At 45.8% G+C, this 27,942-nt stretch overlaps 1 protein-coding gene across 3 annotated transcripts in view; it reads right to left on the bottom strand.

Moving 5' to 3' along the window:
- Positions 1-27,942, bottom strand: part of LOC119401539 (5'-3' exonuclease PLD3) — a 119,012-nt gene that overhangs the window by 14,724 nt on the left and 76,346 nt on the right. For 2 of the 3 annotated variants that reach the window (XM_037668431.2, XM_037668429.2), the window contains exons 2-4: positions 7,569-7,837; positions 3,908-4,088; positions 1,527-1,650 (exon numbers count right to left, since the gene is read on the bottom strand). In XM_037668431.2, coding sequence (XP_037524359.1) covers positions 1,527-1,650; positions 3,908-4,088; positions 7,569-7,837 — 574 coding nt within the window. Of the gene's footprint in view, positions 1-1,526; positions 1,651-3,907; positions 4,089-7,568; positions 7,838-9,348; positions 9,583-27,942 lie in introns of those variants that run through there. The other variant, XM_037668430.2, reaches the window with a different exon arrangement.

The following is a 27,942-nucleotide window of genomic DNA, read 5'->3' as shown; positions in this document are numbered from 1 at the left end:
TTTACCCCTCTGTGTCCTAGATGTTAGTATGCATACAACAGTAAAGGTGACATTGAAATTTGCAGATTAACTTCTCCACAAACACACTGATGGCCTCGGCAAGTTTGTCATACAAGAGCCTGCATCTGCATTAGGCGTAAAGTAATGATGCAGAACTATCGATGGTACCATCCATACTATCGATAGCTGAGCCACTATCGAGCTATCGATGATAAAAAATACTATCACTAGTGATATCGATAGTAAAAAACTCGATGGCACTATCGATAGTATAAAGTCAACAGCACGAACTCATTGCAGAATAAACTTGCTTCCCCTTGCGCGTGGTACATAGAGGAGCCAGAGGAGCAAGCTGAAGGGCAAGAAAGTTGACATGCTTGTGTTCTTTACCTGAGTGCTTTGCTGACACACGATCATAAAGTCAAACTTTTCAGCTGTAGCGGAAAGAAGGTGTTACATGTAGTGGAACTGCACGGCTTCAAATTTATATTGCATTTTATGATTTCAAAACGAAAAAAATATATTGAACTAAGTTTGTTAATTGTAAGGTGTAACTGGTTGCTTTTGGATGTGAATTTATTGATGGGCATATTCTGCCATTTTCACTGCGGAAATAATTCATTTCTTTCACCAAGGATCACTCATAAGCGAAGCTTCTAGTAGGCTATCGCAAGTGTTTTGGCAACATGGCCGGCCCGCAATGGCATCATTAATAACACCACTCTCGACAGCATTGTCACGTGGTTGCGACGGTGAAGCAGGCTGCAGCAAGAGTGGGAAATACGGAGCTCTTTATTTGGGCGAGCTTGTGCCCAGAAAATCAAAACTCAAAATACAAGCGCTACACGCTGCGCACTAATAGCGGCGAGAACATTCGTCAGTCGTCGATTAATCTGATCATTGGTGGAACGCGTCGTCTTTGATACATCAGTCATCGCATCTTCCAGTGTTATCGCTGGTGCTCGCGTAAGCTGTCGAATAAACTTCACTATTCGCGTCCGGCGCGTATTCTTAACAGAATGATCTCAACCAACCGTGAAGCTTCTCAAACATTACGGCGCGGTCTGCGTCAAACATTGCTAACAGTCTTTGTGGGTCCAAACCCAAATACATCAAAACAAAGCAGTAAACACGCGTGGCAGTAATATCGCTAGTAATATTAACCATGGTACTACCGATTGCACTATTGATAGTTTGTCTACACTATTGATAGTTTCAAAAGAACTATCGATACTATTGATAGTCAATTTACCGATAGTTCTGCATCACTAGCATAAAGTACATGAATTTTTTTGTAAACATCTGTGCGTGTGCATCAAAAAGCACATCAGTAGACTGTTGCACGACAAACTCACAAAAGGGTTAATTAACACCATGGCATCTACTCAACAAGCAAGCCTGCTATGTAAATATCCTTTTTGAACTATGTAAATACATCAGACCTAGTTGAAAAGGTCCGTCCTTAACCGTGCACGACAACTTATTTCTAATTTTTCACTTTTCAGTGGCACGCAAGTAAAACTCACCTTGTTTAACGAGGTCTTGTGTATCGAGATTTGGTTCCCTCTCTTTTGGCATGTTCTGAGCAATTTTGATGTCAATGGACCGATTCTTGCCGGCTGCGACGATTTCCTTAAATATGTCTTCACCCTGTTGTACATTATAAATGAAAACATGTTTTTTTGTAATGAAATAAAAAAAAAGTGAAGGAGTTGTTGTCGCCATTTGTCGGCGGCAACACGGAAAAAAATTGTTTCGGGCGACACCCTGTGATCGGTCACCAAAACTGTCCTTATCTCAAATGAAGGAAAGGATATAACTTTAAGGGCTCGTTTTTCTTCGCTAGGCACAATATTAGTGATAACTAACAGACAATAATACACATATGTACAGCATTAATATAATAATACACATCTACATATTATAATACAATAATACACATTTATATCCTAATTACTACAAATAACATCCCCTATACTTTCCTTGGTATTATTTTCTGTTAGTTCTCATTATTTTAGTGTATCTTATCTCAAACGGTCACTTCAAAGGGACCTTGCAACATTTTTTGAACACACAACAAATTCGTGTTTATCCTCAAATGGTCACTTCAAAGTGGCCTTGCAACACACTTTTTGAACATACTCAGTGTTCACTGCAGATCAGTAGTAGAGGCTCTTGTGAACATGTGAGACAAACATAGCCCTGCACGGCGCACGTAATTTGCACTTCCATTTCAAGGAGAGTCGAAGATGGCTCGCTCTCCTCTCAGCAAACTGAAACGGACATGGCCAACGGCTGATTCCATGATCGCGAACACAACCTCGGTAAAGTTTATATTGGTAGCATAGGTCGGCAAAAAATGTGGAGCTCACTCAGACTCACTCATGGAATATATTTTGACCTTAGGGCTCACTCGGACTCAGACTCACGAAAATTTTCCTCAACCGGACTCACTCAGTCTCAGACTCACTAAAATTTGTCTCAATCAAACCCGCTCGGACTCAAACACACCGAAATATATTACACTCACTCGGACTCACTCAGACTCAGGCTCACGGCTCGATCTGGGTGAGTCTGAGTGAGTCGACTCACGAGTCCGTTAGCGTATAATTAGCTTTTTCTATCGGATGTCCACGCAGTTAATCGTCAATATCTCGCATAATCGGTGCTCTACGATATGCATTTGGATCTCGTACCTTCACATACGAGCTATCAGTGATTGCAATCCAGTAAGTGTATTTTTATTAAAAGATATTACTCACATGAGACAGTTGAGTTAAGAACTTGAACTTCTTTGAATAGTTTCGCAAGGGGCGGGAATTTAAGGCACGCATGTGATTAATAAAGTTGAGCTGGCGCATGAACGCTAGTGCATTGAAGTACATGTGAGTAGAAGTGAGTATCGATTTGAGCCGTCATAAGGCCAACAGTAATGCTGAAGTTGAGTACTTATCATCGTAGGTCGGTGAAAAAATTTGGAGCTCACTCAGACTCACTCGAGAAATACATATTGTGCTTAGGGCTCACTCAGACTCAGACTCACCAAAATTTTTCTCAACCGGACTCACTCGGACTCAGACTCACTAAAATTTGTCTAAATCGAACCTGCTCGGACTCAAACGCATTGAAATATTACTGACCCGGACTCACTCAGACTCAGACTCATGGCTCGGTGTGAGTCTGAGTGAGTTTGCCGACCTATGATTGGTAGTTTCGAGTTCAATAAACAACAGATATAAATTTGTCTCACTTCGGAAACACCTAAGTACTATTAGTTTCCTGTCTCGATCAATGGTCATCTGTTTATTTTGTTTCTTCCCATGTTCATATGAGGCGGAACGTGGCTTAGTATAGCTCGTGCTATTTCGACCTCTGCGGTCCTGAGTAGGTCATTTCCTCACACTGAACACACTACCACAGTACTTACCAACTTTATATCGTCAGTTCCAAATCAACCGGCAAGATGGCCCGTGCATGCTTTCTCTTTTACGTGCCTCGCAAGCTAGGCGCCTTGGCAGACATCGCTTAGTGCTTGACTAATTGAAACTGCTTCAAGATGTGCCATCTGGGTTTCGCTACTATCTCTCAGTCAACCTGACGCAGTACAACACCGGTGAACACCAAGTGCTCATAGAGCGCGGCCATACTTTAGAACAGCCAAAGCACAGTAGTTTCAGAAGTGTTTGTGTGCTGCACAGTTACCATGGGCACGTCAAGGGTGCCGCAGCAACGGTCCCGTGATTACTTGCGATCGTACTGATACTGTAGCTTTCTTTTTTTTTTTTGAAACTGGTGTAAGGCAGTTTATCGGGAGATTTATGGCCGCGATCGTACAACTGGGAACACAGGTCGGAAATCGGGAGTCTTCCGGGCAAATCGGGAGAGTTGGCATGTACGCATATCCCACCTGCCAATCGGAGGGGTCTTCGTAAATGTCGCTTCCGCGAAGAGTCCAGTAAAAGGAGGCTATCTTGATCTCTTTCGTGGCCAGCTGTAGTAGAGTCTTCCAGCCGTCATAAGTGCTCACATGCGACGGGGATCCGGAAGGAAACGTCAAGTTCTCGGGTATGCTTTCCAAGAGAGTGAATCTGGAACCAAGCATATAAAAGAACACGCATCCGTTTGATATTGCACAGAAATAGAAAGTTGAGGAGGTAAACATTTCATACCATAACTGTAAATGTTAAAGAAACACTAAAGATAAAAAAACGATTTTTTTTTCTCACATTAGTAAACTGCTCTTTCACAATTCCAAGATTACAATGCTTGCCGCGAGAACACGCCTGGTAAGCGAGGAAATGCGCAAAAAGAAAATGTGGGTGGCGACGCCACTTTGAAATTCCCGCATCAAACGCGGCGACGTCATAGATTTTGATGGCGTCTACTAGGGCATAAGTAGTTCCTAATCAGTAAAAATGAAGTACATTATTCTCTGAGAGGAACACAGACTAAACACACGAAGTTTCATGAAATTTCGTTGAGCCAATGTCGCCGAAATACGAAGAATACACTTTGAAATCCGTGACGATCTGTGATGTCACATACCGAGATTTCGGTGTGAAATTTAAAATGAATCTGTAACATAGGTGGCCGCATGGAAAGCGACATCAATAGACCTCCTATGCCTCCCAGGCCCAAGCACGGCCCGTTCCTTGTAACCATGTATGTTAATAAACAGTTATAACGACATCACATATAACATCACATGGTGTCAGAAGTGGGATCGTGACGGCAAAGCCACGAGGAACACGCAAAAGCGAGCGCATGGGACCGAGAACGGCAGCTGCAAAGTGAGCCGACGTAGTCACGAAGGCGCGGTAAAAGAAAATGGCAGCCTACAATGGGCTCCGCCCGCCAAAACCTCTGGACGTCACGTCTCTCAGCCCCAGCGAGTGGGAAGATTGGCTCCAAAGCTACAATTGGTACGCGACAGCGGTGCAACTGAACAAAAAACTGCCGTAAGTGCAAGTCGCCAACTTCATGACCCGCGATCGGGTCCGAAGTGCAGAAGATTTATGAGACGTTCACACTGCGCGAGGTGGAGAGCAAGGATGTCGAAGCAGTAAAGTCGAAGTTCAAGAAACACTTCACGCCGAAGATCAACCCCGCCATGAGCGGTACAAGTTCAACAAGATGAAGCAACAAGAAGGCAAGAGCTTTACAGATTTTCCTGGCAGCAGCGAGGTTGTAGGCTAACAAGTGTCAATTTGGAAACCTGACCGACGAGCTGCTGAGAGACCGGATCACCGTAGTCATTTCAAATGATCATGTCCGCGACAAACTTCTTGGTAACCCGACCATCGACTTAGAGAAAGCGATCCATTTGTGTTGAGCAAGTGAACAGGTGACGCTACAGCTGAAACAAATGTCAGCAAAAGAAAACAAAACAGTGGACGCAGTCTACGACAAGAAAAAGAGAAGCCCAAGCAAGCATACAGAATTCAAAAAGCATTGCAAGTACTGTTGATACAAACACCGCAAAAAAGAGTGCCCAGCATATGGCAAGACCTGCACTGCATGTCACAAGGTAGTCCATTTTGCTGCGGTGTGCAACTCGAAAAAGCAAAATCAGCAAGTCGTAAGTGCTGTGGAAAAGCAAGGCTCGGACAGTGATGAATTGTACGTCTCAGCCCTCGGAACTGCAACCAACCACAAAATGTCAGAATGGCAAGAAACAGTTCGGTTTAAAAGAGGCAAGACTGTCACTATGAAGCTGGACACTGGTGCACAGTGTAACGTTCTGTCCAAACAAGAGGCAAACGAAGTGGGCTTGAGGACGACACCTTCAAAGATAAAGAACACTGTCTCCTATACCAACCACAAGCTTTCTGTCGTGGGAGAAGCCCAGGAATTGCGTGAAGTAAGGGGACAGAGAGCAAGACTGACATTTATTGTTATGGATGCACCAGTTACACCTGTTCTAGGACAGACAGCATGTAAAAGTCTGAACTTGGTGAGGCGTGTACGCTCGATTGAAACACCGAAAGATGAAGACAGCATATTTGAAGGGATAGGCTGCATGAAAGACTATGCTTATGAAGCTGACATCGAGGAAAGTGCAGCACAAAAGCTGGAAAACAAGCCACCAAGAAAGGTCCCATATGCCTTGATGGATGAAGTAAAGGAAGAGCTCAACAGCGAGGAACAGTCAAGAAGGTAATGAAACCAACACCATTCTGCAGTCAAATGGTGGTAGTTAAACAGAATGGGAAACTCAGAATCTGCCTAGACCCAGTCGAACTTAACAAAGTGCTGCGGAGACAACATTATTAGCTGAAAACACTGGAAGAGGTAGTTGCCCAGATCCAAGGGTCTACCCATTTCACACTACTGGATTTGAAAAAGGGGCTTTGGCAACTCAGAGAAGACGCAGAGACGCCGTGTGGAAGGTAGTGCTTCACAAGAGCGTCGTTCGGAATAGCTACAGCACCATAGGTGTTCCAATAAGTAATAAGCCAGCCATTGGAAGGTCTCCCAAACGTGGTGAACTCCATGGACGACATCTTGCTCCATGCCAAGACCAGTGAAGAGCTACAAAAATATACAGACGCCGTCCTGAAAGTGCTGCGAGAAGCAGGAGCAAAATTAAATCGAGAAAAATGTGTGTTCAACCAGTCCACAGTGAAGTTCCTTGGTCATGTGCTCACGCAAGAAGGGCTGCGAATTGATGAAGAAAAAAATGCCACTGACAGGATCGGTGAACCAAAGAACAAGGTGGAGTTGTTAAGGTTGCTGGGAATGCTACAATACTTGCAAAAGTTTGTTCCAAACCTGGCTGAAAAAACCACAACCTTAAGAAAACTTGTCAAACGAGACGTTGACTGGCTGTGGACGGAGGAACAGAGCACTGCTCTGCTAGAAATCAAAGAAGCTCTAAAAAAGGCTCCTACATTAGCCTATTACGACGTGAATGGAGACATGACAGTATCGGTTGACGCAAGCACAACAGCACTAGGTGCGGTGCTCCTACAAAAGGAAAAACCAGTGGCGTATGCCTCAGCAGTCAGCAGCACTGACTGCAGCACAACAGAACTATCCGCATATAGAGAAAGAGGCACTAGCCATAAGGTATGGATGTAAAAAGTTCCGTCAGTACATATATGGAAGACCCTTAATTGTGGAGACTGATCACAAACCACTGGGAAAAGCCCCACCACGTCTCCAAAGGCTGCTGCTTGATGTGCAGCACTACGCACCAAAGACTGTCTACAAAAAAGGCAAAGAAGTGGTTATTGCAGACAAGTGGACTGTTCGTCCACTTTAATTTCTTCACATTCACATAATAATTACTACAGATAACATCCCCTATACTTTCCTAGGCTTGATTGCCTGTTAATTGTCATTAACGTTGTGCCTAACAAAAAAAAACAAGAGCCCTTAAATTCCCCTTCTTTCGTGGCCAGCCAACCTTGTAGTTCTACTTGGGGTGTATTTACACACTAAAACAGCTAGTCAAAAGAGTCAAGATGGCCAACGAACACAGTCACATACAGGCCAGTTTTTCCAAATGTCCTTCTCCCTTCAGGAACTAACTTTCATTTATCTATAACAATATAAAATGAACTCACGAGCATGAGTCGAGGCAGTTGATAGGTTTGCCGTCATTGCCGGCGCTCTTGGACGCGAAGCCACCGTCCCGCGAGTGGCCCAGGAGCGGGAAGAGGACGACGAGGACAATGAGCAAGAGGATGATGGTGATGGGAATGCACGACGGCTTCAGCCAGCTTCCCAGTTTCACCGAGTCAGATGTCTGCGACCGCTTGTTCATGTAGCGGCTGTCGAAGAGCTGCAGCTCGAACTCGCCAAAGTCGAGTTTCCCAGCGCTGTCCAGGACAGTCTGTAATTCAACAAAGTGGCAACGGCTGGCATCAGCATTGAGTAATAACCACAAGAGCAGTGTCTGTAGTGGTATACGCGTTCGGCAAGATATCTAAGAGGTGTTTGTAGAAATGACATGGTGAATCACACTGGCATAGCCAAGGGGGGAGGGGGTTCGGGGGGTCAAACCCCACCCCCTTCCCGAAATTTTTAAATTTTCAGAATTAATATCTGGGGTTTAACGTCCCAAAACCATGATACGATTATGAAGGACGGCGTAGTGGAAGGCTCCGGAAATTTAGACCACCTGGGGTTCTTTAACGCGCACCTGAATCTATGTACACGGGCTTCAAACATTTTCGCCTCCATCGAAAATGCAGCCGCGGCGGCCAGGATTTGACCCCACGAAAATTTTTCAATGTTGCATGTGCACATATATATGCACACGTGCAGTGCAAATGCACGCATGAGTACATACACAAAGACGCCCGCCCCCCTCCTCGAAGAAAATTCCTGGCTACGCCAATGGTGAATAAGGCTCGCTGTTATTAGACTGCTCTGCACAAAAATGTTGACACAGTAGTACACATAGAAAAGACTAGGACCAGCGCAGGTCCTCGTCAAGTTGGTTATGATTGACACAAGGCATTTTGTCACAATGAAGGAAACAAGATGACTAATGTGCTGGAAGATGAGACAGCGGACAGGATGAGCACGTTGAATTAATAATCAAGCTGGGCGTGTTCATGATAGGATTCATTTCAATGTGTAAGGTTAGTGCAAACTCAAACAAACAGAAAGAAAAAAAAATAAAATCTCACAACATGCTTCAAGTAACACGCCGCTGCTCTTCGATAATGTTAGTGTCGTGTTGTTGTCTTCCTCTTGCTATTTCTGGTTCCTGTTCGTTTGCGATGTGTTGCACATTCGTAAGGCTAGGCGTTCATAAGTTACAACTATTGTATTGTTTGATTGTTAGGATAAACCCCAGTAAAGCATTTGAATGTAACATTAAGGGCAACATTACAAAGGTGATGTCGACAGCCTTACTTGAAAATTTTTTTCTGCAACCTTGCTAAATTTTTCGTCACATATAAGCAGAAACGATGCGATGCTGTTAAAATATCTACCACTACAAATGTGGGAACGCGAACATATAACACTAGACACAACTTTGGATAACCATGTTGATGTGACGTTAACTGGTTACAAATACCACCGCGGAACAAGGCTACTAATAAAAGCGCCTCTGTACTGTTAAAAAAAAAAAAAAATTAGCGACAGTTGTAACACGAGTTACGAATGTTCACAGTTATATCGTTTCAACAATCGCGCGTCATCTTTCTTCAAAGGCAGCTTCACGAATATCCATATCTTCGAAGACAACTGTGTTGATTCCATAGATGCGACACATGTGGATATGACATATTAGCATGAAGCACATGACTTTGTCTACAGTAAACAAATACGACACCGCGCGCGTCAGAGTAAAAGTGCTGCTTCACGAATCGTTAAATCAAAAGACTGAACCTTTTTACGGGTGTCACTCTTGGGCACGGTCATGGTGATTGCGTAGTGTAGGCAAAGGAGACCTTGAAATGCATACACCGATAATAGCTTGCAAAGCGCACTGTTGACACAAACGCGATTGTCTACGAGCCAGGCGCTAACAGCTGCTGCTTGCGCTTGCACGCTCTGCTGGTGACATCACGCAAACAGCTCATATCTTCACGGTAACCCGTATCAGCTGTCGTAAGAGCAACTCGCGCGTTTTCGTAAGATGTGAGGAAATTCTCAAAACATATGACTCGAGACGCTCGAGACCTTGTCGGCCTGCGAGCGATCGCCAAAGAGTGTTCGAAACGGAAACCCTGCATATGCTGCATACGCGAGACCACGGACAACTGTTAGAATGCGGTTAGTTTCGCTTTCGGATTTACGCGTGCCGCTGGCGCCATGTTTTGACACCCGCGAAATTCGAAGAACGTTTAATGTAAGAAAATTAAGATTCGTCTTGCGCTCTTTGCAAGCTTCACATTTAGCTGCTGGAGTCACATTTCAGACAGGAAGAGAAAAGAAAATCATGACAAAGTTTTCGCAGGGCAAAACAAGGTTCGTCGAGGTGAAGAGACCAGGCGAAGTGATTAATGTCACTGCAGAAAATTGAATAGTACACAAAAACGCGGTCATCAGTTCTTATAGCACCAGAATGTCTTATCTTTGTATGGGAAATCAGTACTGAGAATCAGATCTCTCTAGTCAACAGTAAGAAATCTCTGAGGCAATGTTTTATTTCGTGCCGTGGATGACGTCTGAAACAGCTGTTTCCATGACGTATTTACAGCTCCGAAATTGTGCCTGGCACACGTATTAACTAAAGGCGTAGCTTTCGAAAGATCCTTGTGTTATCTTATAAAGAACCGTCAAGGAAGCCGTCGTTACGGCAATGTTAAATGATGTCTCTGAAAAACGTTGCTTGGGGCAGAAATTTGAACATCACCCAAGACAATGCAATAATTTCAGAGGCACCATGTTTGCGTTGGGAGATCAACGATCAACTTAACAGTAAAAGCGAGCTCATTATAGTGCGCGTTTGTTAATTACTTAACTTAGTACCTACAGCCCAAAAAGGCATTACAGTGCAGGGGGGGGGGGGCACATACAGTTTGACAATCTTCATCCTTGACAAGTGTGATTGCGAGAAAACCGCGCTTCGGCGTCTAAAGTCGCCAGAGAAAAAAGAGGCAAAACAAAGCGCCCATGTCAAAGAGAGTGTTCTCTCCCACTCACGTTCTCTTCTTCCCCGTCGTTGCCGAAGTCCTTCGATGCGCGTGACATTTCCGCGAGTGGTTCAAGCAATTTACAACAGTGATCTCAAGCGTGCGAGAAACGCATGTTAGACTTCTAATATAGCAAGAAAATGTAATTCTACGTATTTTATTTGAATATAATGCACACGCCCCGATACAGAATCTACGTATTCATTTCTTTATTCATTAATCCTTTTTTTGTTTTCTTCATTTATACTCATGAGCCGTCAGAGCAAGCATCTATAGACCAGAACACAGCGAATTTTATGCGTATCGCCATATTTGCATCGCGCGTCGCGCCATCTATCGCACACACGACGAAACAACATGCGCGGGCCACGGCCACCTGGATCGGGGCGCGCGGCGCAACACCGCCGCGCGCCCCGATCCAGGTGGCCGTGCGCGGGCTGCCACGCCAGCAGACGCTACACAGAGCAAACGTGAAACTCCCGAAACTCAGCCCGTCGGAGAGCGTGTTTCGCGTCTTTTCTAGCCTGGACATTTTCGCTGATTTTATTGGAACATCAAGAACATCTTCCTCATGCAAGTACACAATGTATACAGTACGTGCTGAGTGGGCTGCGGAAGCAACCTCGTCAGATACGTACGTACGCTGTTACATTTGTAAAAAAACGTTCTCGCAGTAGTACGCGTGAATCGTAATTGCAGTGCAACTCGCGAAAGAGTGAAACGATGTTTTGTGGCCCCATATTACAAGTTGTCCACAAAGTTTTGTGAAAGCTCATCATTTCAGCATGCATCGCGTAATAATTAGAGTATACGCTTTACACGTAGTTTCGCGGAACGTAATTTTTGTTTCACGAGCGCTCTTACAATAATGCGTCTTGCTCACAAAAGCGTGCTATCAGAGAGTATAACCTGCAGTATCGTTTAGCGATCCCTTTTGGAAGCTACCTGCGCGATTTTATTCTTCTAACGATGGTGCTTTACAAGCGAAACCGTGCTACTCTTACGCCGGTTAGCTACGCCTGCGACGTGAAGGACACTGGCGCGAGTACTGTTCACTTACGTGCCAATATATGTATTATGTGCAGCTCGGTGCCTCGTGCCCAAATAAATTTGGGGACACAAACACTGAAATGAAAACACGAAATTCTGGCCAGCTGTTGAGGAGCACCGTGCCATTCATTACCTTTTGAAGACGAAATCTCGAAGGCTTGGATGCCACCAAAAGCACTAAAGCTTAACACTACGTTGAAAGTGGCAAAGCATGCTGATTGCTTGTGCTTGAAAGCACTACCTTGTGCTAGATTTTCGTCAAAGGAAACGCTCAAAGATATGAAGTGCACCCCCACACAAAGCTCGCGTCTGCCTTCAACCCAGCTGCGTGTCACGCAAATTACGTTCGCAAAATGAAATAGGTGGGCATCACACTGCAGAATACACGCAGTTAGTGTACTTACTCGCGCATTTACACTCGGCTCCTAGTTTTTCTGCTTAAATCACAGTTATCTACTCGCGGCGAAGCTGAAAACACCACACCGGCACTATTTCCGTGGCGCGTCGTAATCGTCGCAGACAACGCTAATATCCTCTTGTTGCGCTGCTTGTTTTGACATCCAAAGACGACGCAGTAGTGCCCAGATCAGCTCTTATACGCTGAAGCGGCGTGAACGGGTACTTTTTCGCACTTTAAGGCCTCTGAAGTGCAGCTTGCCCTGTTTACTAGGTGCAGCCCGCACGCGCCTTGGCAGCCCCGGTCAGCCCGGCGTCTGGGTGCGAGAGTATCCGCTCGGCTCGCCAGCAGCCTGGGTGCGAGACAGGCGTGCTCTGGTGTATAGCGAGGTCGAGTTATTATGAGGAGTTGGAGCCATCAGACAAAGAAAAATGAACATAATAAGAAACGCAGCACTGCAAGCGTTTTGCGGAAACGCATCAAGGGTATCGCACAGACCGCTGAAGCACTTGTCGAGTTCATGACGCATAATATACCGTCGCATGTCACTGTGTCATTTAGTGGCGCGTACAAACGAGTTCTGGATTACTGGTGGACGGGGTGTCGTGCACATATGTGGCCGAGAAAATAAACCAGACAAGAACAACTGTCCGCCATCACTAAATAATTCATTTACCGCCGATGGCGCGATGCGCGCGTGTCGAGCGGCGAACGAGACGGCGAAAATTTGCGCCCACACGAAGGAATATTAACGCAGCTTCATAACAGCGCGAAACACGTGACGGAGTCACGCGTTTTGTACGATTTTATTTTAATGTACTGCAGGCCCGTCACGGCCCGCGCAGGAGTGAGTACGTGTATACACGAACGTGCATACATTGCTGCAAATTCACGGTGAAAATTCAATACACTGAATGAGGATTCCTGAAACGGTCAGTCGTAGTGCGACACACAATCATCATCATCAACATCCATCATGCTCATAAATTGTTCCTGTGGGAGATAGCCGACGAAAAAAAAGGGAGTGTTTGTGAGCGTTAACACCACTTAATAGTTGGCAGGTAGCTTCAGAATGATTTAGTTTCGATGAGCGCTTAGGCGGCCGATCTTTAATGAGAACGCGATATGTGGAAATGACCGTAATATAATTGGTAAACGAATTTTAGTCGTGAAATTAATCACCGTTGTGAAAGGGGTTAAGGTTTCCCCTTGCGAGGTAGTATGTGGCATTACCGTGAGACTACCTCGCGTAATCCGAGAATACAAACCTCACTGCCACTTTCTGCATACGTACTATTTTATCGGTGAGCCGTTTTTGATGGGCACTTCAGAATAAATCTGCGTACGTCTGATTAGTGTTTTGTAAGCACATAGATAGTTGCAAGCATTTAGTGCTTGGCGCTGAGATTGACCGAACCTTCCGAAGAGTTATTATTGGCAGCAAAATTACTGATCCTCGTAATGCGACCTTTCGGGGTGCTTCGTATGAAAGTTACGGAAGAACCTCTAAATACCATCGTTGTTTGTCAGCGCCCAAAGGAAGGATTAGAGAGGCTCAGCCTGACCTTTACTGGCATTTCTGTTCAGACAACAGGGAACACGACGGCATGGTGTACACAATGCTACCCCCCGTGTGTTAATCGGAAGCCCAGGCTACTGCAAGGGCGGTAAGGTTGATTAAAGTGGCGACTTGGGCGTGTTGGCACATTTTTTCAAAATACTGCAGCGCAAAGCAAACATACAAGGACGAAATAAGACAACGACGAGCGCTGAATTTCTAACAACTTTTTTTTTTTGAATTTTCACATGCTATATATATATATGCATGCCGTCCATATATACGCCATACTGTATGTATGCGTACGCAGGATAACCGCTGGTCATTAAGATTAACGACTGGTACACCCAAAGAAAGGTCAACATGACAAAGTGCGTGAACAGCTTGCAATTTCACCGCTCTGCTGCAGTTTATCCGCCCTCAGTCCGAGTTTGTTGTATTCGCCGATCTAATGTTCCCGCTCATGCGGCGGCAGATGCCGCTTGCCGTCCTTTAAAGGGACACTAAAAAGCAAAACGATTTTTCTCATATTAGTAAAGTACTCTTTCACGATGCCAAAAACACCACGCTTGCTGCGGGAAGACGCTTAGTAAGCGAGAAAACGCGCAGAAGCAAACTGTGGGTGGCGACGCCACCTGGAAGTTTCCGCACCATTCGCTGTGACGTCACATGTTTTCACGGCGCCTACTTGGGACTGCGTAGTTCCTAATCGGTAAAAGTGAAGTACATTGTCCTCTGAGGGGGCCATAGACTTGACATATTAAGTTTGGGTTAATTTTATTGAGCTGATGGCGCCAATATACGATAAGTACACTTTGAAATCCGTGACGTCACGCGGGGAGATTTCGGAGCGAAATTTAAAAATGAGACATTAAACTTGGGTTTTCTCCTCTATTAATAAACCTGTGATCGTGAAATTGACGACATTAGAGTTCACAGAGCACAGTTTATCGATCTAAACCGATTCGTTGTTACTCTTTAGTGTCCCTTTAACGGTCACGTGCCCCTTACCTCTGCTCTGCAGGTGCCACCTTCTGACACTGTGGACATTCACAAAGAAAACTATTCGGCGCGCCACGCAAGCTTCCATGCCTCCGCGTGGTCATGACCTCCCGAGTGGACTTACTCGTCAAGAGGAGGTATCGCTCCGAACAGTTCGCGTGAGTGCGGCTGTGAGGTCTCCGATCCGCGCCAAGTTGGGGCACAAGGAAACAACTTCGAGCTGCCCATTTTGTCTTGCGCCGGTGCGGGAAGCACACCCGAATCACCTCTTATGGACATGCCCTGGGCTACAAGCGGCTCGTCGACGCCACCTGCGGCGTGCAGGACCTCAGCACACCAGGCCACCGGACTTGCAGCGCTGGATATACGGTCCGAATCATAGGTCCCTCCTGGACTTCATGGACGAAACACGGTTGCGCAATTTTGTGTAAAGTGTATTGATGCCGTAGGGTAAACTAACGCAAAACACACACACACACACACACACACACACACACACACACACACACACCACACACACACACACACACACACACGCACGCACGCACGCACGCACAGAGAGAGAGAAAGAGACTGGATTCCAAAAGATGGCAAACGCGTGAGGGGGAGACTTATAATTAAGTGGGTAGATGAGATTAAGAGGTTTGTAGGTATAACGTGGCAGCAGAAAGCACAGGACCGAGTTCATTGGTGGAACATGGGAGAGGCCTTTGCCCTGCAGTGAGCGCACTCAGGCTGATAAGGATGATGATGATGATATGATGATGTATGCTGTCCACTACAGCACGCCACCCTCAGCGCATGCGTGAAAACGCCAGCTCTTTATCGGAAAGCGCACCGGAGGCAACGCTAACGCAACTCTTCCAAAGATCGGAGATGCGCTCGGCTTCAAACTATTTCTCGCATCAGGCTCATTGCGTTAGCGCTGACTCCTTGGAGGGCGGGGATGAATACATCGACCGATAAGAACATGGTTTTTGCCTTCGAGTCGTCTCAGTAGGCAATTGCATTAAAAGAGACCCTTTGAGTTTTTATTCCAAGAAAGCAGCAATACCGAGTCCGGTTGCGCAAACACCGCTGTCACAGACGACGCGAGCGTACATCAGATCGTTTTTCAAGAAACACACACACACACACACACACACACACACACACACACACACACACACACACACACACACACACACACACACACACACGCACGCACGCACGCACGCACGCGCGCGCACACACAAACACACACACCACACACACATACACACACACACACACACACACACACACACACACACACACACACACACACACACACACACACACACACACACACACACACACATTGCTTTTTTCCTTCAGGAGACACGATGGTTTCTTTCACGAGAAACAAAACACTATTTTTTTTTCTCAACGAGCGCCGTGACGAATGAAGCAAATTGTGCCTGCGTGTTCTGGAATATAAACTGGAACGAAAACACCCACGCAGCCATGTCCGCGTAGGCTCATGCGGCACGCGCCGGATTACGACAGTTATTGCGCAGCTGTCAAAATAGGCTATATTTTTGCCCGTGTTTCCATCCACGAGGAGCAAAAGAGTACGGATACGTAGAGCATTTTCTTCGGTTAAAATTTTTAAGGCGAAAGCCTTCGATGCCTCATCAGACACGAAAAGTGACCGGCGGCGTCGGCGGGCGGCGTCAATACGAGTGACGCAAAAAAAAAATCGTCACGTGATAACATCACCTTCTGAGGTCACAGATCGTCAAAAACTTGTGATGTCATCATGATCGTCACTACGACGTCACCATGACGACATCATCATACGACATCGTCGCTTTGCACTGCCTGCATGATATTGTTACAGGGAGAAAGCCTACAAGCGCCTGTACCACCAGATTTATTGCATATGCGATCACCGAATCACGCAAACAATTTAAAGGTGAATTCTTTGGAGGTGCTGCAACGCATGCCTTTTTATTTGTTTGTTTCTTTGTTTGTCTGTTTGTTTGCTTGACCAGTTTCAGCGGGAAGTTATGGCATTTGAGGAGGAGGCAGCTTAATCACCAGACCCTTTTAAACCAATAATAAAAGAAAACATGTCAGACAGTTATCGTTTTTTTATTGTTATTTTTACGTTGGATATTAACGGACGTGGGATCTTTAATAGAGCACTAGCATCTGAGACGGGCGTCGAAGAATACTAAGAAAGAATAAACCACCACCAAAACACCCGTCCGCACGAGGAACAAAAAAAAAAAAGGAGTTCGTTGCTATCGAAGTTGGCTCGCTCAATAATGCAAATTCACGCAAATTCCTTTCTTGCACCCTTTTTCTTTTGCGCTCCTGCACTCTAATTAGCGACACGCCGTCGCCGCATGGCTCCACGTGTCACAGAATATGCCAAAGCAAAATTCTCGCGAAACAGTTATGCCATTGCGCCATGCTTTGGGGAAACGTTTACGACAGCACCCTAATTAAAGACAAAAAAAAAAGAAGAGAAAATGTTTTGACGTGCTTAGCGGCTGCGCTCAAATTTCCGACAGCTACGCATTCGCTTTCGATAATTTGTTTTAATTTTTTTCTCATTTGTGAGAATGCAGTCTTAGCTAGCATAGTTCGCAGTTCAGCAAAGTCGAGGCAAATAAGACCACACGCTGACATGACCGCTCATTAGAGTCTGTGTGTCGGTGTTTGTCAGGGGCGTAGCCAGATTTTTTTTTTTTTTTGTGGGGGAGGGGGGTTAACCAGACTATTTCAAGGATGGGTTTCGGTGCCGCCATATTGGGCTGTTAGCCTAGCTGGTTTGTATATTGAACAGCGATAGACTAACAGTGCTACGGTGGACGTGCACACGTGAGAACGGTTGGGTTGGTGCGTTCGACATTTCTTGATCTTATCAATTCACGCCACACGATAGATAAAATAAAAAAAAAATTCGGCAGATCCCACGCCTTGTGGGAATCGGTTTCATGCGAAGCAATCAGCGAGTAGTAGTCTATGCTGCATTTTTCGGCTTTGAGCCAAGCGTTACGAGGTGGATCGACCGGTTTTTGTAAGCGTAGTAGTTGTGTGCACATCGTGGCCTTACCAGGCACGTCGACTACACTGGCGTTTAAAGGGTAACTTATGGTCTGACGTAACGTCAGCAATCGCTTTAGAGCACAGACCTGAGTATTATCAAAACGAAGTGCACTTTACAGTGCGATGATGTGAATGTCATACGTAACATTCGTTAGCGTATTACTCCGAGGTCGAGCAACGCTTGAATATAGCTTCTTGAATAGTAGGAATACAAATGTAATGTTTATTAGACTTCTATGGCAGCGGAACCAACGCTGGAACCACAACTGACGTTAACCCGGCATGACTCCGTTGTCATAGGAGTACATATATAATGTTTATTGCTTTGTTATAAAACTAGATAGCCAGTGCTGCAACCACTTTTGGCGCTGCACCGACATTACTCCTGCACAGGGTCTTTTTCCAAAGCAGTTTGAAGACGTGGCGTCTCAGGCTGTGGCAGAATGCCTGACTGCTGCGCATAATCCTCGGGTTCGATTTCTGCTGGGATCCTGGTTTTTATTCTTTGCATTCGTCGGGTCAACGCTGCCGATGCCGGTTTTTTCTTTACGCTCTCACATTTGTTACCGATGTCTCTTCTCGTCGTTCCTGGGTAGATATAAACTCTCAATCACCAGTGGCGCATACCCGCTTACCACGGCCCGTGGTGTATACGGGTATGTGCCACACGTGTCTGGAGGAAAGGGTTTGACGACGTACGCGACAGGATTTTCACGTTATTCAGGTCATGATCACGCAGTCATATTCGTCACGCCTTCTTACCCTCCCAGGCCAATTTTGGTCGACACCAAGCAAAGGAGGCGATCACGAGAGCACCCAGATCGTAGGCGGATAGATAGATAGATAGATAGATAGATAGATAGATAGATAGATAGATAGATAGATAGATAGATAGATAGATAGATAGATAGATAGATAGATAGATAGATAGATAGATAGATAGATAGATAGATAGATAGATAGATAGATAGATAGATAGATAGATAGAAACGCTCAAAGTGCCTTAGGTTCGCTAAGAAATGCTTCGCATTTAACATTCTTTTAACAGTCCAAGGTAGCAGCCCCCTTATGTCTTACGTAAAATGGTCTATATATACATGCAAAATCGAAATATTTCGGGTGGGAAAAAAGCTTTGCTTCCTCGACTGCGTTTGCCATCACTTGGTAACCATTCTGCTTCGTTCTTACTGTCCACCGGTTGTCTGTCCAACACATTACGTGGCCAGCCCAGGTCCATTTCTTTCACTTGATGTGAACTAGAATATCCCCTACCCATGTTTGTTCCCTAGAACATCAACGATGATCAGTTCGACAGTGACACATCATCAACAGTCAACGAGAAAAGAGTGATCGAAACGACCGAGACATTCACTGACCTGTTTAAGCGCTGGCGGCATTTGAATGGTCGCGCACTGCATCACAACCAAAACGTGTCCTGTCCGTTGCCCCGTTAAATGCCAACGATGTTTTCTCTCACAAAAAACACATACACAAAAAGAGTACGAACGAAGCAAGACGCGGCCGGACTATCGAGGGGCGCCCGCAAACACACACACTTAAACACACTGTTTCCCACGAGCGCAGCCAGTATCGCAACTGAGCTTAAGACTCCCCATCGTGAGAAGGGAATTCCCCCAGCAGATAAGCCCCGCCTTCTTGAAACGCACACAGCACGTAGACGTAAACAAGCAGAGACAGAAAACAGAACAAAAAATAGCATTCAACTAGAGAGAAAAAATAAATAAACAGAGACAAAAACTGAAAGTCTGAAAGGACCGGGGAATCTCTGAAAGTCAGAACCCTCGCCGAGGCTGCGGGAAGCTAAAGAAGATCTCGTCCGACTTCTGTTTACGGGTGTGCACAAAAGAGTGGGGGTTTCTAAATTAGAAACCAAAAGAGGTCGCGTGCTATGCTTGTGTTCCTTTTATTTTATCTTTGCTTCGGTTACAAGCGCATGTATACACACGAGTGGCCCCTGCAGACGCGGCCAATGGCCACGAACACACTGCTTGGTGGCAGAGAAGAAGCCCTGTTCAATGTCGCGCGCATCTATATATATAAGTGCGTGTGTGTGTGTGTGCGTGCGTGCGTGCGTGCGTGCGTGTGTGTGTGTGTGTGTGTGTGTGTGTGTGTGTGTGTGTGTGTGTGTGTGTGTGTGTGTGTGTGTGTGTGTGTGTGTGTGTGTGTGTGTGTGTGTGTGTGTGTGTGTGTGTGTGTGTGTGTGTGTGTGTGTGTGTGTGTAACACCGTGTGCTCATAAAACTGTGCAGCAAGGCGAACGCTTGGAAGCATAGTGTAGGTGCAAGGTCAAAACCACCCAGAATTGGCAGGCGACTGCAAATCGTCGACTCTCTTAGTAAGCTCTACTTTTTTGTGATGTGCCTGTGATGTGTCACCATCATAATCATAATAATAACCATCGTAATCATGATGACACATCACAGGCATATAGGTCAGCAAAAATAGTACAGCTTACTCAGACTCACTCAAGAAATATGTTTTGCGCTTATGGATCACTCGGACTCAGACTCACTAAAATTTTTCGCAACCGGACTCACTCGCACTCCGAGACACCGAAATATTAGTCACCCGGACTCATTCAGACTCAGACTGACGACCCTACCTGAGTCTGAGTGTGTCGACACACGAGTTAGTTTGCAGACCTATCGTCACAGGTGCTTTTGACACGACTAATTATTTGACGATTTGGTTTCCAAATTCTGTCCCACAATACGCCCGTATCAAAAGAAAAAAAAATAGTGGATAGACCGATGTAGGGCAATACTGGGTCTACCCTTGGTAGAGGTAGCGCAATACCGTAGCTTACCATATATAGCGCATTGCGAGGGAGGTAGCGCAATACCAGGCGAGCCACAACCCAGTATTGACCCCTTTTCCCAGTACAGGCGTAGAAAGTGCAGTTTGAACTCGCTGCGTGCTGCGCTTCAAAGCGATCGGCCTAAGTGTGGTGCGTTAGAAAAGCGTAATGAAGTGTCATATCTTTGCGCCCACACGTGCGTATTCAATGCGCTGGGACCATTTAGGCGCAGATCGAAGTGGGGGCCTCAGACAAGCTAACACACGCATGCACACATACGTGGAGGACTCTTAAAGGGGCACTGACTCAAAAATTGTCAGTTGACTTGCGTCAAATGAAAAGCCAAGCCCTCAAGAACGTACTGGCAAGCGTTAGTGCGCCCTCTAAAAATACTTGCAACACGTTTTTAAAAGCTAGGCGGGCCGATGGCTTGTTGCTCTGAAGCAGGGTCCTCGCTCCGCAGCGGGGCTTCCCAGGCATCTCTACAATTTATATTTGATTTAGGTAGCTATCGCACTCCCAGATTATGTGATCGATGGTCCCTCTCGCCCGCACAGTGCTTGCACTTATCGTTTTGCCTATCATCTGGCACCATTCGTGACGCGAAAGCGGCCATTTTGTGTGTTTTGACACCCGAAGCTGTCACAACTAGCCGTGGCCATAACATATTCTAGCCTATATATATCCACACTGGTGCGTGAATTCCCCAGGATTCATAGTGTAGCCTGACGTCACGCTAGTGTTGATGTCAGTATAGGTGCGCCATGCAAAAATTGCCTTCAATGTCAAAATAAAATAACCCATCAGCATTTACTGAGCTTCAGACTTGCTCAGAGCCGTCTCCGTACGTATACAGGAGATTCGTAAGACGGAGTAAACTCAGCCTCGAAAGTTGGTGTCAGTGCCCCTTTAAGTGGAGCGGTACGCGTACCCTCAGCTCCGCTGGTCACACGCCTTCACAGAGTGGGATGGCTCCAAGCTTTTCTTTTTTTTTTTCAACGAACGCATCGTTGTCTTTGGACATCGTTCATTCACAGTCATATCTCATACGGTATTATACATATTGAGTGGATTCAGTGTGACGCAACGAGGACAGAGGTGAAGAAGGGGCACGAACACCAGCGCTGTTCAGCGCAGAAACACATATTTTAAAGCACAACCTATAGCCACGTGACCACGCGCCGATGACACAAAAAATGCCCTAGTTGTGTAAGCGTGCCTTCTATAGCCCTGCACGGCAGAGAAATTTCTTTCCAGAATAGTTTTGTCACATGATACAAGTTGTTCATGGTTAGTCCTAATCTTTTGCATTTATCCTCCGTTTGACGCCATCGGCGTGTGGTCACGTGGTTATAGGTTGTGCTTTAAAATATGTTTCTGCGCTAATAAAGTTAGTTGTGAGAACAGCGCTGGTGTTCGTGTCCCTTCCTCACCTCTGTCCCCGTTGTATCTCGCTGAATCCACTCAACATGTTTAACAGAATCCAATTCGCCTAAATGTCAGTTCTGCATACGGTATTACTTCCTGGGCAAACACATAACGGTCGCCACTCGTCTAGTAGACGCAAACCTGATAAACTGTCTGTAACTGCCAATGCTGTGTTCCTTGTAATGTTAACGGACACGTCTAATGATAATTTCGTCTCTGGCCAGATGGTCGCTGCAAGCGTGTTTTATTTTCGAGCACTCAATTTCTGAAATAAGGATGTACGTGATACAGCCGCGGGGCGCTTGTAACGTAAACATCGGCATTTCACCCTCAACGGTGTAAAACGTATTATTGTGTGTATCCCAATGAGCAGTGGCTATTCAAAGGGCGTAACGCACGTGTTTTGTTAGGCTGGTTCAGAAAACCGCGTGCACGTGCAGGTTCAATCATGGGGAGGGGGGAGGGGAGATTTATAAGCATAAACGTGCGCACAAGGAAAGGGGTGGGGCGGTGATTCCCCCCCCTCCCCCTAATCATCTGAGGGGGGCGCCAACTCTGCCCCACGCTTTCACTCTGCTGGACTAGCCCCGTCTTAGATTAATGTCAGTGGTTATGGTCATGCAGGCTTTTGACAATAACGAGAGCTGAGGGCAACTGATGTTATATTCCGACAACAGTTTACTTCCCATCTTTAACCCCGCAAAGCCATGAACCGTGAATAGGAGAGGCCGTTGTGAGAAGCGTGTAATAGCTCCATTTTCAGTGTTGCATCCATTGCAACGGCGGTGGGGAGAGGGGGGGGGGGAGGTCGCTGCGGTGGGACCCTTCCCCCCTTTCCTAACGGAGAGCTCTGCGCACGCCTGTGTTCGTAAACTTTCGCGTCGTCAACCAATAAGGGGGGGGGGGTTGCGTAAAAGCAACTCCCCCTCGCCCTACCCTAATTGGTTGTTTGACCACGCGAGAGTAAGCTTACGCACCGATGCATGCAATGGACAAAGGACCTCGTCACTTTAGCCCGCAGGTCTTTGGCCTGACCGCTCGCTTTTCAGAAAAAAAGAAAAAACAGCACAGTATGCGGCGCTGCGCTTGCTTGCGAACCGATGTGCGATCTCCGTTTATTTTCCAGTTCGGAATTGCCGGCCGCTTCGTGTGAGGCAGTATGACGTCACAGAAGGAGAGGACGTCAGTCGAACCAGGGGGCGGGGAAGAAATAAACAACCGCTTCTTTTAAATCGACACTGAAGATGTCAGTGAGTGCGCTGAAAGACGAAGAAAAGGCACGGGAGACGAAGAAGCCAAGGAGGGCTGAATCAGGAGGAAGGGATCGGGCTTCCTGCCGTGTTTTCCGAACCGCAGTCCGCAGCGTTACAGTGTTCTTCCAGTGGATAGTCGGTACTGGGATGTCAGAGGAGGCCGCAGTGACACACACACACACGCACATGTATGCCCACATACGCGCACACCCACACAAACACACACGCACACGCGCGCAAAATTTAGAACTTGTTAATTTTTGCATGACTGTAGGCTATGTAATCTATAATTACATTTTTGTTTAATTAATTGCTAGCAGAACAAACAGAGGTAGCCTAAATTCCAGTTGATATTAAGAGGAAAGTGTGGACCTGAGCAGGCAACGTAATGCGAAGCACAGTTAACCAATGGTCGGTTAGAGCGACGGAAAGGATACCATGGTAAATGCGGCCGAGGAGAGCATATACGGGTTAGGTGGAGCTACGAAATTAAGAAACGTGGTGGCATAAAATTGCGTGAATCGGCTCGTACAGGACACGGGGGGGGGGGGTTGAGATCACTTGGAGAAGCCTTCGTCCGGCAGTGGACGTAAGATAGGCGGATGAAATCAATCAATCAATCAATCAATTAATCAATCAATCAATCAATCAATCAATCAATCAATCAATCAATCAATCAATCAATCAATCAATCAATCAATCAATCAATCAATCAATCAATCAAATCGTTTTATTTCAGGGTGTTTCCTGTGGAGACAGACGCTAAAGGGTACAGCAGTCTGACCAGGACCTGCAGCTCCTGTTCTATTCATACAGCAGTGACAAGCACGTATGCATTAGGGTGTACTATCGTGAGCAATATGAGCTGGAACATCTAATTCGCGTTTATTCAACAATTAATTGTAATGTACTCATACAAATGTGACGTACTGAGTTTGCAGAGATACCTATCTGCTTGAGCATTCAGTGTCATGAACACCTTTGCGCTTAGCAACTGCGTTTAGCCGCTATGACCTTTAACAGGTAATTTCTGTGTTCCAGCTCATATTGCTCATGACTATACATTATATGAAATTTGCGGTTTGCGCTCAATGTAGAGCGAAAAAAGACAGCAAAAAAAGTTACGATGATAACGATGATAACAGGTGCCTTTACAAAAGAAAACACACACACACACACAAAAGATGGAATAGTAAATTAAAGAACCGGAAGTTTCTGCAGGAAATATTGTATTACATTGACTCGTACGCCCAGAGGGCCGGAAGCGGTGCTATGGCCGTCGTCCAATGAGGGCTGTCCTCGAGATTGAAATAAACGACACGGAAAGGATGAGCGGATGCGTAAGTTAGCCGACGCCCCTCGGCTGTAGACATGGCGCGCAAATATCGGTTCAAATTAATTTCCAGGTCTACGCCTCGCGGTCGAAAGAAAGTAATAAATACGAGAAGGGATGAAGACTTCTAGGATAATATTCATCATTTAGGTGCAAAATACGTAAACATTCCCACGATATTTTTATTGCATATTGAGCTGTCGCGGTCCAAAGTGTATTTTTTTTTCTTGCCTCTTCTGTTTCTTTTCTTGCATATCATCTAACGCAATATTAATTTACCTTCCAACGTATGTTACTGAAGCTTTATTTTCTTCTTCTGATTTATGTATACCTTGTTGCACGTGCAACGATATTTATACCCCTTCCTTTTGGTTAATTATTGTAATTTAAAAAAAAATTTATTGCATTACACCCTTACGCAATGCCTCTAGAGATCTGTAAGGTACTTTTAAATAAATAAATAAATAAATAAATAAATAAATAAATAAATAAATAAATATGGGGACATCTATACGTGGTGCCATCTCTCGGCGGCGCTGGCAACAGAGCCATGCCGTAACTGAACGGGAAACAGGAGAACAAAAATCACAGGCTTACGAAAAAAAATCGAGGTTATCATAATCGACTCCCGGTTATACACAGTGGAGTCGTATCGCGAATCACGAGATATTTGTTATCGATTAGAATCTGCAGCCGATCACGTGTTACCTTCGCATATCCTCTGATGCACAGTTGCGCACGCTACTTAAGCCTCGTCTTGCGCGCAGTACAAAATTTGTTGTAAGTCGGCGCTCTTTCTTGCTAATCGTCATTCCTTCTATCGATTAATAATTTTTAGGGTTTTACGACCGAAATGCTGCCGCCGCGGCAGGGATTCGATCCCGCGACCTTCAGGTCTACAGTATCGAGCGCCATAACAACTGGACCACCGCGGCGTGTGATCCATTTCTATGGCATTCGTTTATATGAGCATTCATCTTCAGAACACAAATGCTAATACCAGAGCAAAAAGCCGCTATTATAGCGGCTTGACAAAGGCCCCTGCCCCTAGAGAGTTTGGTAGCACATAGACCGCTATTTTCACCCGTGAATACATAAAGAAAACAGCAGTGCATCGACACACAAATTATGTTTTGAAAAACATTGCAGATGTCCCACTAACGTGCGTTTTAAAAATGTACAGCATAACCAACAATGTTTTTTTTTTAAAGTACACACCAAGGCACACCTCTTTTTTTTTTACCCCAATACACACCTTTTCCGAACAGAATCACAAACAAATATACCTCGGTGAAACCGTACATATTTCCGGATCGATCGTCGAGCTCTCTATTAAAGATACAGATGGGAACGTTTACACAGAGAGCCGACAAACGTCCGCGGAAATCCGTAAACCTGTAGTCGGTTCGGCAATGTGTACACAGAGGATGCTTCCATTCGCCAGTGTGTTGACACGTCGCCTCAAAAGGAAGTTCTCTTCGTAATACGACATTTCCAACGATGGCACGTTGAAGACACCGCTGTATACCGTTACCCTGCCCGAAAGCGAACGAACGCGTCCACCGTGTCGACAACCCCACTGTTCGGCCGCACCGCACGTGTAAACATTGGTCTGGGTCACGCATCGTCTCGGGGTGTAACGAACTCTCTAAAAGAAACACTACGCGAAGGGTTTCCCCCCGGAGTCTTTCAGTGCTGCACCTTTCCTCGCTGCCCCCCTCACTCAGTCACGTGACTCTCATTTCCTCCTCACGCCCTCTCCCCACCCTCTCCTCCTTTTTACAGCGAAAGCTGTTATGAGATCGTTTCAGCGGCCGTTTTTGGCGCCGTAGTTGTCCGCCGCCGCCGCCGATGTCCGTAACCACTATCGCTCGAAATAAGAAAAAAAAAAATGAAATAAGAAAAAAAAATCACAGCATATCCACGGAGTGAATGATGATGAGTGGGCGAAGCTGCGGAGGTTCATCGGTAAACCGTGAATCTTCCGTGAATTCTGCCCAGTACATCATCACCGACGTGAGATCGAGCGCGTTTCTACTAAAGGTTCGATGAGTTACGACGACTTGCAGCTCACTTTAATTTTACATGTACGCTGTGAATTTTCATTGTTTAGAAAACCATTGCTTTAGAAAACATCTGGCGTCTTTCGTTAAGCAGCTGGCGTCTTTTCGTTTTGCTTTAGAAACATCTGGCGTTCTTTCGTTTTGCTTTTACAAAACATCTGGCGTCTTTCGTTGGTTTATTTCATCAATCAACGGCGTTTTGAACAAAATTTTTATTGTTTAATCACGCACAGGAGAAATCTCACCAGGCACTACCTTGGAGGTAAAGAATGGCTGCTAATGGGAATGAGAGACAGAATAAGTCGGCTTTTAGCTAACGCTGCGAATTTTTTATTGTTCAACAACGCACAGGAAAAATCTCCCACCGGCACCACCTTGGAGGTCAAAGCGTAAGACTAGTTACGCACTACGACTACGACTACGAGGGACGAACGGGTGCCGCCTTAAGGAGCTTCGCCCCTAAAATTCCAGGATGGAACGAGGTTCGAACCTAGGCCCTCCGCGTGGGAGCCCAGTATTCAACCTCTGAGCCATGCCGGTGCTTGAAACTGCTTTGCAAAAAGGTACTATACAAGCTTCATGTCGGGAAGGAACCACATTAACATGTGCAGTATAGCGTGGTGGAAGAGTAAAATAAGTACCAAGAATCGCACAACGCGAATTCTGTAACCAGGCGTCACACAATGCGAATTGCGCAACGAGAAGGTTGTTGAGAGCTTCCAACCCATTACAAAGGGATCCGCCATAATTCTTCATCGTCATCAGGCACAGCATGAACAGAGTGCGCATAATGCCTTACATGCATTTAGCAGGCACCACGGCTCTTCGTAGAATGACGAAAAATGGCATAATGCCTGCTTTCATACTTCTAAAAAATTACAATGATTTATAGCGTAGTGGGTTCCTCGCAACTGCACTTGTATTGGTTGCCAAGGAAGCCCATAAGCGCATGATCCATTTCCTCGGGGTCTCAGTAAAGTTCTTCGCCTCCCCCCCCCCCCCTCTCTGTCCCATGTCAACGTATGTTATACAGCATGACGGAAGAGGGAAATAGCGACCGGGCGTCACCCAATGCAAATTACATAACTGGTGGGCCGTTTAAAGCTTCCAACCCATTGTAAAGGGATGAGCCATAATTTTTCACCGTCATCAGTCGTCGCGTCAACAAAGTGCACATAATGCCTTACAGACGTGTAGCTGGTACCTCGCTTCTCCGCAGAATGGCGAATAAAAGTAGGTGCTTCCCAGCTTCACAAAAAATGTGATTTATGGCGTAGTGGGCACCTTGCTAGTGTACTTGTATTAGTAGTAGTATTAGAGCTTACAACAGGCTCTAGAAACGCCGCTCTTCCAGCTTTCGCTGTG

The sequence above is a fragment of the Rhipicephalus sanguineus genome, chromosome 8 (genome assembly GCF_013339695.2).
Source record: "Rhipicephalus sanguineus isolate Rsan-2018 chromosome 8, BIME_Rsan_1.4, whole genome shotgun sequence".
Classification (NCBI taxonomy): Eukaryota; Metazoa; Arthropoda; class Arachnida; order Ixodida; family Ixodidae; genus Rhipicephalus; species Rhipicephalus sanguineus.
This window is presented reverse-complemented; position numbering and strand designations above follow the sequence as displayed.